Genomic DNA, 15,861 nt, shown 5'->3' with positions numbered 1-15,861 from the left:
GTGAAATGAAAAAAGGCAATTACTAAAGAATAAAGTCATATGATTTTTTGTTTTATACAAACAATCAGTGAAAAACAGGGCCTCTAAGAATTGGATTCATGGAGGTAAGCCCCTCCTTTTCCGTGCCTCGCTTCCCTGAGTTACTGCTTAGATTGCAACATGGCAAGGAGTGTGCTGCATTTCTCATTCTGTGACAACATCGCCAAAGCCATTCTTTTCAAATGAAAGTACAAGTTCAATTAAGCATAGAGAGAGGCACCAGGAGCAATATGCTTAAACTCCCTGGTGATATTTCATCACATTTACCACTGCGTCCCTCTGAGGAGCGGGTGCCTGGAACACTTCCCAAGGAGCTGAGAGGTATGAGGCAGTCACAAGTTGGTCTCTCCTTTCCTATGCATTCATCTTCTAGCCGGGGTCAGGGTAAGGGACCAAAGCAAAGTTTTAAGCAGGAAAGACTGAAAACAGTGTTTTAAGGGGCTCATACTGTGCGTCAAATCACCATGTTTAAAATCTCTCCTCTAAATGCCTTTGGTTGTGTGTCTTTATTTCCTTGGAGGAAATATATTAGGACAACAGCCAGAACTGTTAAAGTTTGGAATCTGTGATCTTTTGGATTCATAATGGGCTGAAGTTCAGTACTGTATTTACAATCTATGAAATGAATGGACTATGTGAGAGAGAATGAAGCTATCCAAATGATACTCTGTCCTAGGACATCGGAAGAAAGCCTTCATTTATACGTAATGTTCTAATAACTACTCCCTGTTCTCAATTTAAGAAGGCTCTTTGCACTCCATTAGTTTACTGGTTTCACCCTTGAAAATATCATAAAATTGCTTTTAAAAAAATAACACCAGCTTGATGAAGTCAGGTGGATACTAAAATGATAAGAATGTTACCTTTTATGTAATTGGGGCTGCTAATTAATTAACACAAGAAAAATGGAGGGATATTGGCATTCTTACACGATACTACATTAAAAAATTAAAATACTTCGCGTAAATTACTGATATCTCCTCCAGAAAATCCATTCAGAAAATCCATTTTTCAATGTCATGATTCCGGTCTTGACCCTCAATCTATTGAAGGGGAATTTCACTTTAATAAAATGGATTTTCTTTAGAAGACCTTCTAAATTCAGCCTGAAATTAATTCAGGCTGGTCTTTTCCATTGTTGGCCTGGGTTTGTGAGAGTGTTTTCTAAGATTTGCTCAGACATATGAAATCTAAGCTTCCAAGGAAAGTAGAACGTCACTAGGCCATTACTACCCACTGCATGGCTTCATATACAGGAGCTGTCCTTCGCTTAAAGTAAGCCGTATTGTGTGCCCAGCACTGTATTCACTGTGAATATAGTTTTTATTTGGCTTCATAGTGATCTTTCTCCCACTTGTCCTTTGGACAATTTAGGACCACACAAAATAATATAGCTAGTTTACACCAGTCATTGTCTAGGCAACAGACTACCTTGCTTAATCCTCACCCAACCCTCTCAATATCAGTCTGACTATCCTCCTTTTACTGACGAGGAAATCGTAATTTCGGAGATGTTATGAAAACTGCCTGAAGTCGCACAGCCAAGGAAGTGGTAGAGACAGGAGCCCAGGTCTGCTCAGTTCTCTCTCTCTTCACGAGAGCACGTTACTTTCTCTAAGTATGGTGGTTTCACCACCATGGTATCTGGCTTCCAAAATTTCTAGTCCTTTTGGTAAGATTCTCCTTCTGGTTGTCTTTTACCTATTCCCTGGCATTGATTTTCTTAACTGGCTCAATAGAATGACTTTGCACAATTCCTTTTTTCTGAGTCCTCTGATCTGTGACCAACTCAAGCAAATAGTTGCCATTTTGTGGTGATTGCACCCTGTGCTTCCATGCTTGCTCCCACTCACCTGCACCTCTTTAGCTAGTTGATGAGACAGACACACAAGAGCCTCTTCCAGGGTGGGATTTAAAAGATATCTTTAGAAATGATTTGCAATCCTAAGTCATGGGGATTTGAGCTGCTCTTTCAAAAACGAGGACATGTCCCGCCTCTCTTCTCTATTTATTCTCACTCATGATTTCACCCAGGTTTAAATGCCATCTGGATCCCAATGACTTCCACATTTATATCTTCAGTTCTCTCTCCTGAAATCCAGACTCATATCTAACTGCCCACTCCACACCTCTTCTTGGATGCCCAATAGACATCTCAAGCTTAACACATTAGAAAATTCTGATTCCTTTCCCCACCCACGAATATGCTTCATCTCAGTCTTCCCCATCTCCACTGATGAGAGTGTCCTCCCTTCAGTTGCTCGGGCTAAAAGCCTTACAGTCATCTTTGATTCCTCGCTTTCCCACATATCACAAATCTGATCTATCAAGAAATCTTGTGGTTCTTCCTTCAAAATATACCCAAACATTTCTCACCACCCCATCCACATTGGCCTGGGATTACTATTGACATTGTCAAGTCACTTGGATTGTTGCAAATTATCTCCCAATGTTGACCTTTGCTCCTCTACTGTCTCCTTCCAATGAAGCGACCAGAGTGATCCTTATCAGCAGATGGTGTCACTGCTCCAAGTCTTAGACTGATTTCTCCTAACAATGGCCTCCAAGAGAAAGAATGATGGGGAAGATTGACCCCCATCTGGAACAAATGTCTATGCCTTCTCTGGTTACTCTGTTTGCCAATGATGGCAGTGCTGCTGTGTCCTTCTGGATGACGCTGATTTCCACTGGTGGTCCAATGCCAAGGCATAGGCAAGAGTTGCAGAGAGCTTAGGATGGAATGAACCTGAACTTTCTTTCTTTTTTTTACTATGAAATTCATTATCAGATTGGTTTCCATACAACATCCAGTGCTCATCCCAATAGGTGCCCTCCTCGATGCCTATCACCTGAACTTTCAATGTGCCCACAAGTTCTGTGGCTAGTGTATGTCCCTTCCAAGTGGAAACAAATGCAAAATGCGAGGAGATGACTCTTGACATAGAACCAAAGTTAGAATTAAGAAAAAAACATGCTGATGAGTTTCATGCAATGTGAAAGGATCAGCCTTACAACTAGTTCTAAGACCTCAGAGGTAAGGTTTTTCTCTATCCCTAGAGAGGAAGCATGATGGGAGGATGAGGGCATAGAAAAGTTCTTAGGAGGACTTATGTTTGAATCCTTGTTCCTTCACTATGGAGGACCAGATTACTGTTCAGGGAATGTTCACTCCCTTCCCATCCCCACCTCCATGGGAGGATTCTGAGGTTGGGCTTGGCCATGTCTCTTTCTTTGGCCAGTTAAAACTGGATAGAAGTGACAGTGTGTGAGTTTCAAGCCTACACCATAAGTAACATCACACATTTCTGACCTTCACCATCAGAAGTACTTGCCATGGGTATCTTCCTGATCCCAGAGAAGTGACAGCCAAGCCACCCAAGCTGCAGCAGGAAATATCAATGCTGCTTGTTGAATGTTTGTTTGTTATGCAGAAGTTGCTGACATACACAATCACTTACTAGATGTATGTACTTGTCAAATCGTTTCACTTCCTGGGCCTTGGTTTCCTCATATGTACACTGGGATAGCAAATCATACCCACTTTGAAGGTGGGTACTTTGGGAACACTAGGTAAGGTGTTGCATGAAAGCTATTAGCACAGAGCCTGAAATGTTGAAGGTACTCAGTGTCGCTTCCCTACTCCTGATACTCAGCACATTGTGGAGTGCGTACCATGTCTAAGTGAGTGGGGCAAGTTGAAGTTATGCTGGGGTGTCATTTTGAGTAGCAGCAGAAGAATGGGCTGGTTGGGAGAGTGGGTGTGGGTCGGGGTCATGTGTCCCTGGGGAGTGTGGTTGGGTGGCAGTGGGGGAAGGGGTTGATTTCTTTCAATCTTACTTAGAAGTACAGAAGCAGGGTAGCCTGATGGATGTCCCTGATCAGGTGGTGGTGTCTCCACTGGAACTCAGCGGCTGATGCTAGCACGTCTCCAGAGCCTCTGGGGAGGCTTCCAGGCTTGTGTTTCCCACCCACTGCCTGCTTCCTAGTAAATGATTCCTGCTTCAGAACATCCCCCACTTGCTACCAGGCCAACTTTCCACAGGCTGGCTGCGTCAGAGAGTTTAGCGGATGGAAGAGTGCTGGTGCTCTCCTGCTGAGCAAATCAATCCCTTTTGGCCACAGTGTCCTGCACATAGCAGCGTCGAGGTCATTCCCACTGGTAGGGCCATCATTATCCCTGTGGCGCCTGATAAAGGTGCTACTGGGAATGCCTCCATTATTGCCCAGAGTGTAAGAGCACAAATACCTGTGATTATGGGGCCAAAAGCAGTTACCTCTCCCCATGTGGGGTCTCTTTATCTTGCTTTCATTCCCTTTCTCTTCCCTTCGCCGTGACAGATAGATTATGAGGGACAGAAGGAGAAGGGGGTGCTCCCACTCTCTTCCATTTGCATTTCTAAGGGTGAGGGCGTTTATGCAAATCAGTCTTCTGCAGAAACTCCTCAGCCTGGCATCAAGACCCTTCGATATCTGGACCCAAATGACCTCTCCTGTCACTCTCTCTGCCCCTGTCACTAACACTGCAGGGGCCACTCATTCCTCTATTAATTCAAGCCTAACCCATGTTTATTGTGGGCGCTGCAATGGACAGCTGATGAAGGCAGAGTTCCTTCCTCTGAACCCTTCACAGTCCTTGTAATGCTCTTCTTGCTTTGGATGTGGCCCTCTGTGCTTGGAATGTCCTCCCTCCTTCCCTCTTTTTCCTTTCTGCCATCCCCCCCTCCTTCCTTCCTTCCCTCCCTCTTCCTCTTTTTCCTCCCTTGCTTCCTTCCTTCCTCCCTCTTTTCTTCTCTCCCCTCCCCCCCTTTCCCACATCTCTCTTTCTCCAGCAAAGTTATTCATTGATTCAGTCCTTATTTTAAAGGCACCTGCTTTGTGCACCCGTGCCATGTATTCTAGGCAGTTTTTCCATGATCCCAAAGAGTTCTCTCCAGTTTTTTTTTTTTTTGCATTATGTTTGTTACATAAATCTCTATAATGCACTACCGTATGTCTGTCTCCCGACCTAGAGTGAGGACCCTGTGGACAGAAAACACGTCCTGTTGATCTATCTTGTGGCACCTAGGATCCACTCAGTAAATATTTGTGGAGTGAGTGAACAACTGAATGAAGGTCTTGGGTTTTCACATTGTGATCCACTTCAGCTATTGTCAAAGTCTTCCTTCTCAATCCCCACGGAGCTGATGGGGCGGCAGTCAGCAGGGATGCCTCATTCAAAACAGATGAAGCTGAAGTTTCCCTTACCCACAAAAGGGCCATCTGTCATTGGTTCTGACAAGATCTGTCCCCCTGGCTCTCCAGCCCCTTGTTTGCACAAGGATTGGTACCAGTTCCTGAGGAAGGCCACCTTTCTGTAGCTCAGACCCCCGTGGAGGGTTTCATTTTCGACAGCAGCCACATCACTTAATATTAATCAGACCTGTGCTGGGGGTGGGTTGGGGGAGGAAAGTCCCACTAATGAGTGACTCTGCAGCTGGCAATCTGTTAGATTGTGTGTCAGGGCTTAATGTGTGATTTCATGGCTTTTCACGGTCTCTAAACTGCAAATTCAAGATTATTTGAAAACATTGTATTTAATTTTCATGCTTTTTTAATCAAAAAAAGTTAAAAGACTAATAATATTTTATGGGCAGTTATAAAATGTGCTCTTTGCACACAAAATAGAAACGCCTTCCTTAGATGAGTAACTTGAGTGTATACTGAGAGAGGACTCCATAGGGGCTCTGGTGAGGAAGGGCGGGTAGGTTTTGGAGACAACTCATTCTTCCAGGTGATGTCCATCTAGGGGGACTGTGATTCTCCAAGTTCATTCGTCACCCCCACTGCCCCACACCCCAACCTTTTCATATGGAAGTGACTTGGCAGTGAGCACTTGTGGGGAGGGCTGGTGTCTGGCCATTTTTATACTTCGGGAGACTTGCCTGGTGTCTGTCATGGGCAGGTGTGTGGAAAATGTTTTCTGAATGCGTGAATAAATGAATGAGGGAAGGTTTCTCCATACTCTCCTTCCAGCAGTCCACGGAGACCCGAAAGCATTCACTCTGTCTTTCCCCCATCACCACTGGAAGCAGAAACAGCAGACAGAGCTGAGCTCCTGGCTTGGCAAAAGGGTGCTCCGCAAGGATGTGGGTATAAGAATGTTTGCATTTTGCTTTTTACTTCGGTGAAGTCATGATCTACCTATTGCTTAATTCAAAATCCCAGACCCAGAAGGACCCTAGAAACCTGAAGTTGAACTTCTTCACTTTATAGATGAAGAAACAGAGTTAACATGAAGAGGCTCCTTGCTTAAGGACAAAGTCAGGACCTGAATCCCACTTTTCTGCTCCTTCCTAATTAATTTAAAAAATAGTTTTTCCTGTCCTACTTCTTTCATCTCGAGGTGTGAGGTATAACTTTTCCTAGACCCTGCAACTTCTGGGATTGCTCTGGGAGACACAATAGTTCCCTTTTCCTTCTTCCCCTTTCAACTTTGCAATGTTCTTTCTTTTCTGCTTAAGGATCCTGGGGAGAAAACATTCTAGAAACCTGAAGGCATGGAAATGGACAGAGTCCTCTAGAGCAGGAGATCACACATAGCAATGAAGAAAGATGCCACCCTGCCTTGGCCTGAAAAGGGACTCAGTGACAGAGAGAGGGAGATGTGGTCCAGCTCTGGAAATGTTGAGGTTGGATCCAAACTACCTGGTGAATGCTTTTTCAATCACATAACTGGCAGAGCCCCAAATGTGGCCAGCTGACATGGTGGAGTTTGTGAGCTAGTGGAGTCCCCCAGCTCATTACCAATCCATGGGATAACGATGACCATCATCATAATAATCATTATCGCCTTAGACAGGCGTGGATGACAAAGACACCCCGGGGACGTCCTTTTGAAATGAGCTGCTTCTTAGCCAACCCTGACTCTCCAGAGTGACTTTCTAGAGAATTAAAGGATCATGAAGCTGAAAGAGGCCCTCTGAGATCATCAGTTCTGGCTTTCTGCCTTCAGACAGGACTAACCTTTATAGAATAGTTGCTGTATAGGAAATTGAACCAAACTTACTTTTATATGTTATTCTTGTGATAGTATCTCTGTTGAGCATTCGATTAAGAAATGGGTTTGATGAATCAGAAACCTAGGAGAGAAAAGAAAATATTAATGACTGGGCAGTACTATCCCAGGATGAACACTGCCTCCATGCATTCACGTATTCATTCATATTTACTGAGTGCCTACCATGTGCCAAACACCGTGGTGGCTGGAAATTCAGACATTAAATACAGAGACTATGCTTTCAAGAAATCCCAGTCTAGAGAAAGAAGACAGGTGAGTAAATGAATGGTTATAATAGAATGTAAAGAGTGCTATGATAGAATCACAGGTGTGATGATATTAGAGGAAGTTCACTTACCTGGGGCATCTGGGGAGCTAAGGAATGAGATGAGTCTTGAAGGATGGGTGGAAGTTACAAGGTGCTTTGCTGGTAGAGTGTGCAAAAGGAGGGAAGGGTAAGGAAAAAAATTACATACAGAGAATATGTGCATACGGACATGAGGGAGTGAGAACTAGTTATACTTAGGCAAGTACTTCCGGGGGAAAGATGAAAGGTGAGGCTAGAGAGGTAGGTAGGCAGGGGTTAGCTCATATCAGGCTTTGAATGTCATGTGAGGACATTTTAAGCTTTATTCTGTAGGGATGAGGAACCATCAAAGAGTTTTAAGTAGAGGGTAGGGAATGACATTTCAGGAAAGGGACAGTTAATCTAAGTAGACAGAGAGAAAGAGTACCCAGAAGAGAGGTATTAGGAGATGAAAAAAAACTCTCTAAGACTATAGAACCTTATATCACTGCTTATTATCACAAGAATAAAATATACCATAAGCCATGCCATTCAGTCAACCAATCATCCATCCACGCGTCCATCCATACACCCACCCATCCATCCATCCATCCATGCATCTATCCATGCGCCCATACATCCAATCGATATTTACCAAGTGCTTATTACAAGCCAAACATTGTACTAGATGTTCAGGGATCAGTTCTCATTTTGTACCCATGCCCTCAGGTCTCCAAATTCCTTCATTGGGAGAACAAGGCAAGCTTCGAGGGTCTTAAGCCAGAGGACCACCATTTGGAGACTGTGATGTGCCCTCAAATAGCTGTGCACACTGTTTTATTTACCACCTCCCTTCTACTCAGTCTTTTCCAAAGTATGAGGATTCATCTAGTCATTTCTCTCCTACTTCTCTCAGTTCTGCAATTTACGCCTCAGCTGCTAATTGGATGCTGTGACACATCAGCATTTTAGATTTGATTTATTCTGAGGGCGGGAAAAATTGTAGCAGATGATGATTATTATTATTAGATAAGCAACAGGTAATTTTTAGTTTGGAGAAAACACAGACTGTTTATTTTCCCTCCATCTGTCTCTCCTTTCCCACACAGTTTCCTGGGTGTGAGACAAACGCACACCGGCGGGGGGCTTGGTGAGTGACAATGCTCAGTGGAGTTCTTCAAAGCCACCCCCAAATGGAGAGAAGTCCCAAAGCAAACACTGCTGCTCCTCAGAAGCTTTTGTGGCAAATTTAGCTTCTCCTTTGACATCCTGTTTGGCCATTTAAAACATAGCTTGAAGCCACCTGTTTGTGCCAATTCACATGAAAAGAGAGACAAAAAGATACTGCCATGGCAGGTAAGGAATCTGCTGTCCCCCTTAAGTGGGTGCCCTGGGCTCCTGGTACCCGGTGAGTCTGGACAGCGCTAACGTTGGGACTGGACCCTTTTGAAAAGCTGATTAAAAATAACTGAAAAATTTCCAAAGTGCACACAGATGATTTGTGGGCTCTAGTGTGTTCGCGGCGTGGGAGGGAGGATAAAGTATGTACTGGGTATAAGTGAGCTTAAGTGGGAAGTTAATGGTGTGTGATTGAGCAGTAATTACAGCCAAACCTCAGCTCCCTGTGGTCATGGGAAGGATGGGGGATTAGAAGGGGACAGAGATAAATAAAACCCCCAGACAAACAATTCCCTTATTTTAGCCAACAACTCCAACCTTTCAACGACTCAGCTTTCAGCAGGGTGCCATCTCTAGGGATCTGCTTACCTAGAGGTGGGGGCCTCTCGTTTTCTATGCCTGCCTACCAGGCAGGGAGCTGGGAAGAAGAGGCAGAAAAATCAGAAGGAGGGAAGGACCACCAGAGCCTGTGTGCCCTTAGTGCTAAGGGCTTAGGTTCACCTCATTTCTAGGCCCGTGCCGAGTACAGGACCCGCCTGTGTCCCACATTCAATCAGTGTTTCGGGATGAGTAAATGACAAGTCTCAGCTTGGATAACTCACTGTGAAGCATCTGGGAGTTGATTATGTTGGACAAAGATAGAAATGCTGTGGCTTATTTTGTTTGAGGTCTGGCCAGAAAGTGTCAGCTTTGCTCAGGAAAAGACTGGAAGCATCCTTAGGGGCCAAACTGGCCTGAGAAGGTGCAGGCGTTAGTCCTCACCTTTTCACTGACTGCAGGGGCAGAGGCGGAAGTTCCTCCAGCAACCCGCAGGGACGCAGCCAAGACCTGTGTCAGTATTCTTGGTGCACAGCGTGCTCCTGCCAGAGCTGGTGAAACACGCCCATAGTTTGCTGTTGAGGAGGCTGACTTCCTGGAGTATCAATCACCCTGTCAGCTGTAATGTGCCTGAGCTTCCAGGATGACATCTGCTGACTCAGGTGCTTTGAGCAAAGTGAGGCAGTCAAGGGCCAAGGCTGAAGCACCCACCAAAGGACGGGCATTGTTGAGCAGCCCAGGTTGGCTGACATGGAACCCTGGCATCGGGAAAGCCAATGAAGGAGGTGAGCTCCCAGGCATGCATGATGCAATATTGTGACACAGCAATGAGCATGGTCCAGGATGAACACACTAGCTGTTACCAATGTCATGACTGTGGCTGGTTGAGGGATATGAGAATTGGCCTTGTGCTTGTGGGTAGCATAGGGATGTGGGGGAGATGTTTATGAATATCATGTTCTGTCTTCTTCATCTCAGTTGCTTTCTCCATGCTCTGTTGCGGAGGCATATAGTGTGAATAAGGTCATAGTATTAAAATCAAGGAAGACCTGGTCTCCATTCCTGGATGGGCTGTTAAGAGCTACATACACTTGGGTGGAAAGCCAAGATTCTCTGAGCCATTTTCCTCATCTGCAAGATAAGGACACTAATGCCTACCCCACAGACTCATTATTTGGGTTAAGTAATAAAATCTCTGTAAAATACACATCTCCATTGCCTGGAATTCAGGAATCTGTGTTCATTATAACAGGGTCTGTGACAGCACCAAGAGGTGTAGGGCAGGGACTGGCAGGATTCGTGCTAGGATCAATTTTCCTTGGGGCATCACATCAGGTACTCAGAAGGCATGGCAGCCTAAAAATATGCTTCCTTGGCCAACAGCCCCTTCCTATATTTGCTGATGACAAGCTACAGGAGTTTGGTGGCCAACATGTCACAAATGCCTCTGCCCAATGTACAGTTCTGCCCAGGCCACAAAAAAGGCCTGACGGGAACCAGGTGAGGGAGAGGAACTCAGGAGGTGGCATGGGCTCTGGAGAAGGATGACCAGATGGCACAAAGTGCCTATTGCAAAGGGTGATGCTTTTGGGGAGGGAATAGTGGGTATAGTGCCTGGGGTACCCCCATGCCTATTGTCCTAAGCAGTGATGATGTCACCACGAGAACTCTGTTAAAAACCCCCAGTAGCAAATGCTGGATTTCTATTGATCATATCCACCAGATTCCAAGTTCCAACTGGGGCACCTCCTCTCACAATCTGGCCAAAACTTCCCAAGGGGCTGACACGGCAACTTCCAACTTTTGGAACTGTCACACATGCCTTTTGTTTTTTCTCTCTCTCTCTCTCTTTCTTTTTCCAATTGGAAAGACATTTCTTCTTTGTCCATTTTCTTTTAACTGTGCATACCTGCTTCACTCCATATCTGTCAAAATGCTCAAGGGGAGTATTTTTTTTTTTTTTAACAACTTAGAATTTTCACGGCTGGAGATCTGTCGTTGTCGTTGACTGTTAGGGAGGTGTAGAGTCTCCTAAGAATGTCATAAAGTCAGCCATGGTGATCTTTGCTTAATTTCTCCTGGGGATACTTATGAGGGAAAGGGGAGGATGGGAGGTGATGTTCAGAGCATCTTCAGGGAAGCTGGAGGGAGCTGTTCAGGGCAGTGCGGGAGGGGAGGGACATCCCACATTGCCCTTGCATCTCTGTTTCCAAGGTGCAACTGGTGGACAGGAGTGTGATCCTGTGGGCTGTCAGGGAGCCACCCCTCCCCTTCTGTTGCATCCTTTTGAATCTTTTGCATGATGTGGGACCTGAAGCCTGTCCCTGGATCTAGCACGCATTTTCTTTCTGAGACAAAGGCTGCCTAAATCCTCAGGCCCCTGATGCTATGAAATGGAAGAACCATCATTTTGTTGAGTCTTCATGAAAGAGACCTCTTTTTTCATAGATCTCATGGATATAAAAGTCACCACCCTGCAGCTTTTCCTGGGCATGGACATCACCCCTTTTGTTATTTCTAAGATCCAACAGAGACTAAGCTGGTATTCCGACCTGGGGTGGGAATGGCAAGAAAAGAACGAAAGAACGAAAGACACTTACTTTTATAAATATAGAAACTACCACCAATCCATTAGGGCTTTTTGCGGCTTCTGTGACATTTGTGTATAACTCATGGTTATAGTGGATGAGCTGCACCTGGCAGGAGGGAAAAACAGCAGTAAGAACAACAGTCTCACATGAAAAGGTGTGAGGCACAGCATAGCCACCCTACAGAAGGGTTCACCATAAGGTGTATTGTAGAACAATTGTAAAGGCAATCTTGTAATTGAAAGCAATTCAGGGAGGTGTGTGTGTGTGTGTGTGTGTGTGTGTGTATAATGCATGCACACACACACAGAAAAGAACCCATACATATTTGCAAATGTTTTCTGGTAATAATCATGCCTTTAATAAGCTCAGTGCCCATCTGGCTCTGGCTCCAACCCAGGACATTCCCCCTAAAGTGTGTGTAAAGTGAGTTTCCCTTATTAGGAGTAGAACTGCCCTGTAGGGGTGGACGCGCTCTCCCGGCTGCATCCACAGCTGTCACTGGCACTGAGTGAATCTTCCTCATGGCCTTGGGCAAGCAGGGAATGGTTAGGTTCTGAGTTAGCCCAGTGACTGAGAGGACAGTGGCCAGCCTATGAAATGCCGAAATCCTGACAGAGAGAGAGTGATGGCTGAAGCTCCTGATGCACCAATCTGCCAAGGTCATCTGACCGTGCGGGACTCAATTCCCTCCTTGCTCAGTGAAAGTCAGCACTCTGCTTGTTGAGCCTTTGTGCCACAGTTAGTGTGGGTAGCACATGGAGTCTTGGATCTTGGCTCCAGAAAACTAGGGTTTCCCTCTTTTACTTAATTTTTTGAAAATTATTTTCTAAGAAATTTTGAAACATAGCACACAAACATGTTCAACTAATGCCCCACCAATTTTTAGCCATATGAATAATTTACTCCACCTCACTGAGACTTGATTGCTTCCTCTGAAAAACAGGTGTGATTTTCTCCTTAGAATTCATCTCAGGCTGTGGTTTTAAAATAGATTTTTAAAAAAATCATGGAGATATAATATTTGTAACAAGCTAAAAAAAGTTTCCCTCCACCTTTGTGTAATCCTAGCCCAAGCAATATGACTATTAACAGCTTAGCATCTATCCTTCCAGATATATATTTTTTATGCTTATAGATCACACACAGATACACATGTAGGGTTTAAGAAATCATATAGGTCTAAGATCTATAAATTCCTAGGATCATCTAGGATCCTAGAAATTTTCTAGGATTGATAAATTCCTAGAAACACACAACCTACCAACACTGAATCAAGAAGAAATAAAAACCTGAACAGATTAATACAAATAAAGAGAACTGAAGTAGTAATCAATCTCCCACCCCCCAACAAAGAAAAGCCCTGGACCAGATGGCTTTGTGGGTGAATTCCACCAGTCATTCAAAGAAGAACGCATACTGATCCTTTTTAAACTCTTCCAAAAAATTGAAGAGAGAATACTTGCAAATCTGTGAGGCCAGCATCATCCTGATACCAAACAAAGCCAAAAACTTTAAGAAAAGAGAATTATAGGCCAATATCCCTAATGAACACAGAGGCAAAAAACCTCACTAGAATTCTAGCAAACTGAATTCAATAACACATTGAAAGCATTATACATCAGGACCAAGTAGGATTTATTCCTGGGACGCAAGGATGGTTTAACATATGTAAATCAATTGGTGTGACCTACCACATTAACAGAATGAAAGACAAAAACCACATGACCATCTCAATAGATTTAGAAAAAGCATCTGGCAAAATTCGCCATCCATTCACGACAAAAACTCTCAACAAAAGCAGGTATAGAAGGAACTTACCTCCACACAATAAAGGCCATATATGAAAAGCCCATAGCTAACATCATAATCAATAGGGAAAAACTGAAAACTTTTTCTTTAAGATCCATTACAAGGCAATGATACCCAATCTTTCCACTTCTAGTCAACATAGTGCTGAATGTCCTAGGCATAGCAATTAGATAAGAAAAAGAAATAAAAGGCATCCAAATCAGAAAGAAAGGAGGAAAATTATCTCTCCAGATGAAATAATCATATATGTAGAACACACTGAAGATTCCCCCACAACAAAAAACTGTTAGCACTAATAAATGAATTCAGTAAAGTTGCAGGATACACATTCAGCACACAAAAATTGGTGGCATTTCTATACACTAACAATGAAGTATCTGAAAAGGGAATTAATAAAGTCAATCTCATTTACAATAGCAACAAAAAGAATAAAATACAGTTGACCTTGAACAACACAGGTTTGAACTGAGCTGGTCCACTTACATGCAGATTTGTTTTTTTTTTTTTTTATAAATACAGTACAATATTGTAAATATTTTTTCTCTTCCTTATGATTTTCTTAATGACATTTTATTTACTCTAGCTTACACAGGTAAGCTTACCTGTTACCTTAACACAGGTATGTACAAAATATGTGTTACCTGACTTTATGTTATCTATAAGGCTTTTGGTCAATAGTAGGCTATTAGCAATTAAGTTTGTGTGAAGTCAAAAGTTCACAAGGATTTTTGACTTCATGGGGGTTGGTACCCTTAACCCTCACATTGTTCAAGGCTCAACTGTACTTAAGAATAAGCTTAACCAAAGAAGTGAAAGGGTTGTACACCAAAAACTATAAAGCAGTGATGAAAGAAAATTAAAGAAGACACAGATAAATGAAAAGTCATCCTGTGCTCATGGGCTGGAAAAATTAATATTAATATTGTTAATGTTCATACTACTATTCAATTAAGTCCCTATCAAAATTCCAATGGCATTCTTTACAGAAATAGAACAAACCTTCCTAAAATTAATATGGAACCACGTAAGACTCTGAAAGAGACAAAGCAATCTTGAATAAGAAGAACAAAGCTTCCTGATTCCACAATATACTTCAAAGCTATAATAATTTTATGTCAGTATAGTACTGACATAAAAACATGTATGGACTGGTGGAACAGAATGAAGGGCCCAGAAAAAAATCCATACACTTATGGTTAACAGATCTTCAACAAGTGTGCTAAGAATACACAATGGGCAAAGGATAGTCTCTTCAGTAAAAGATGTTGGGAAAATTGGATATCCCATGAAGAAGAATGAAATTGGACCCTATCTTACATCATATATCAAAGTTAACTTAAACTAAAGACTTATAGATAAGACCTGAAACGGTAATATAGTAGAAGAAGACACAGGGAAAAAGCTTCTTGGCAATTTTTGGTCATGACACCAAAAAGTACAGGCAATAAAAGCAAAAGCAGACAAGCAGGATTGTCTCCAACTAAAAAGCTTCTGCACAGCAAAGGAAACAATCAAACAGTGAAAAGGCAACCAATAGGATGGAGAAAATATTCTCAAACCATATATCTAATGAGGGGTCAATATCCAAACTATATAGGGAACTCATACGACTCATTAGCAAAAAACCAAATAGCCTGGTTAAAAATAGGCAAAGGACTTGAATTGACATTTCTCAAAATAAGACACACAAATGGCCAATAGGTACCTGGAAAGGTGTTCAACAGCAACAGTCATCAGGAAAATGCCAATCAAAACCACAATGAAATATCACTACACACTTGTTAGAATAGCTATGGTCCAAAAGACAAGAGATCACAAGTGTTGGTGAGGATACAGAGAAAAGGGAACCCTTGTAGTCCGTTGATAGGAATGTAAACTGGTATGTCACCATCATGGAAAACACTATGGAGGTTCTTCAAAAAGTTAAAAATAGAACTACCATTTGATTCAGCAATACCATTCTGGGTATAGATCCAAAGCAAATCTGGATCTCAAACAGACATCTTCAGTCCTATGTTCATTGCAGCATTATTCACAATATCCAAGATATGGAGATAACCTAAGTTTCTATTGATGAATGAATGGATAAAGTAACTGTATAAAGGAAAATAAGATGGAATATTATTTATCCATAAAAATGAAGGAAATCCTGCCATTTGTGACAACACGGATGAACCAGAAGGACATCATTCTAAGTGAAATAAGGCAGACCCAGAAAGACAAATACTGTCTGATCTCACTTATGTAAAGCATCTAAAATAGTCAAACTCATAGAAACAAAGAATAGCTTGGTGGTTGTCAAGGGATGGGGGAGGGAGGGGAAATGAGAGGTTGGTCAAAGGGTTCAAAGTCTCAGTTATGCAAAATAAATGAGTTCAGGAGCT

The 15,861-nt window shown here is 42.9% G+C and overlaps 1 protein-coding gene across 1 annotated transcript in view; it reads right to left on the bottom strand.

The window, feature by feature from the left end:
* The window catches only part of CA10 (carbonic anhydrase 10), a 491,593-nt gene that overhangs the window by 12,077 nt on the left and 463,655 nt on the right, over positions 1-15,861 (bottom strand). Inside the window, exons 6-7 of the mRNA XM_042915031.1 lie at positions 11,678-11,773; positions 7,085-7,157 (exon numbers count right to left, since the gene is read on the bottom strand). Coding sequence (XP_042770965.1) covers positions 7,085-7,157; positions 11,678-11,773 — 169 coding nt within the window. The remainder of the gene's footprint in view (positions 1-7,084; positions 7,158-11,677; positions 11,774-15,861) is intronic.

This window comes from Panthera leo, chromosome E1, assembly GCF_018350215.1.
Source record: "Panthera leo isolate Ple1 chromosome E1, P.leo_Ple1_pat1.1, whole genome shotgun sequence".
Taxonomy (NCBI): Eukaryota; Metazoa; Chordata; class Mammalia; order Carnivora; family Felidae; genus Panthera; species Panthera leo.
This window is presented reverse-complemented; position numbering and strand designations above follow the sequence as displayed.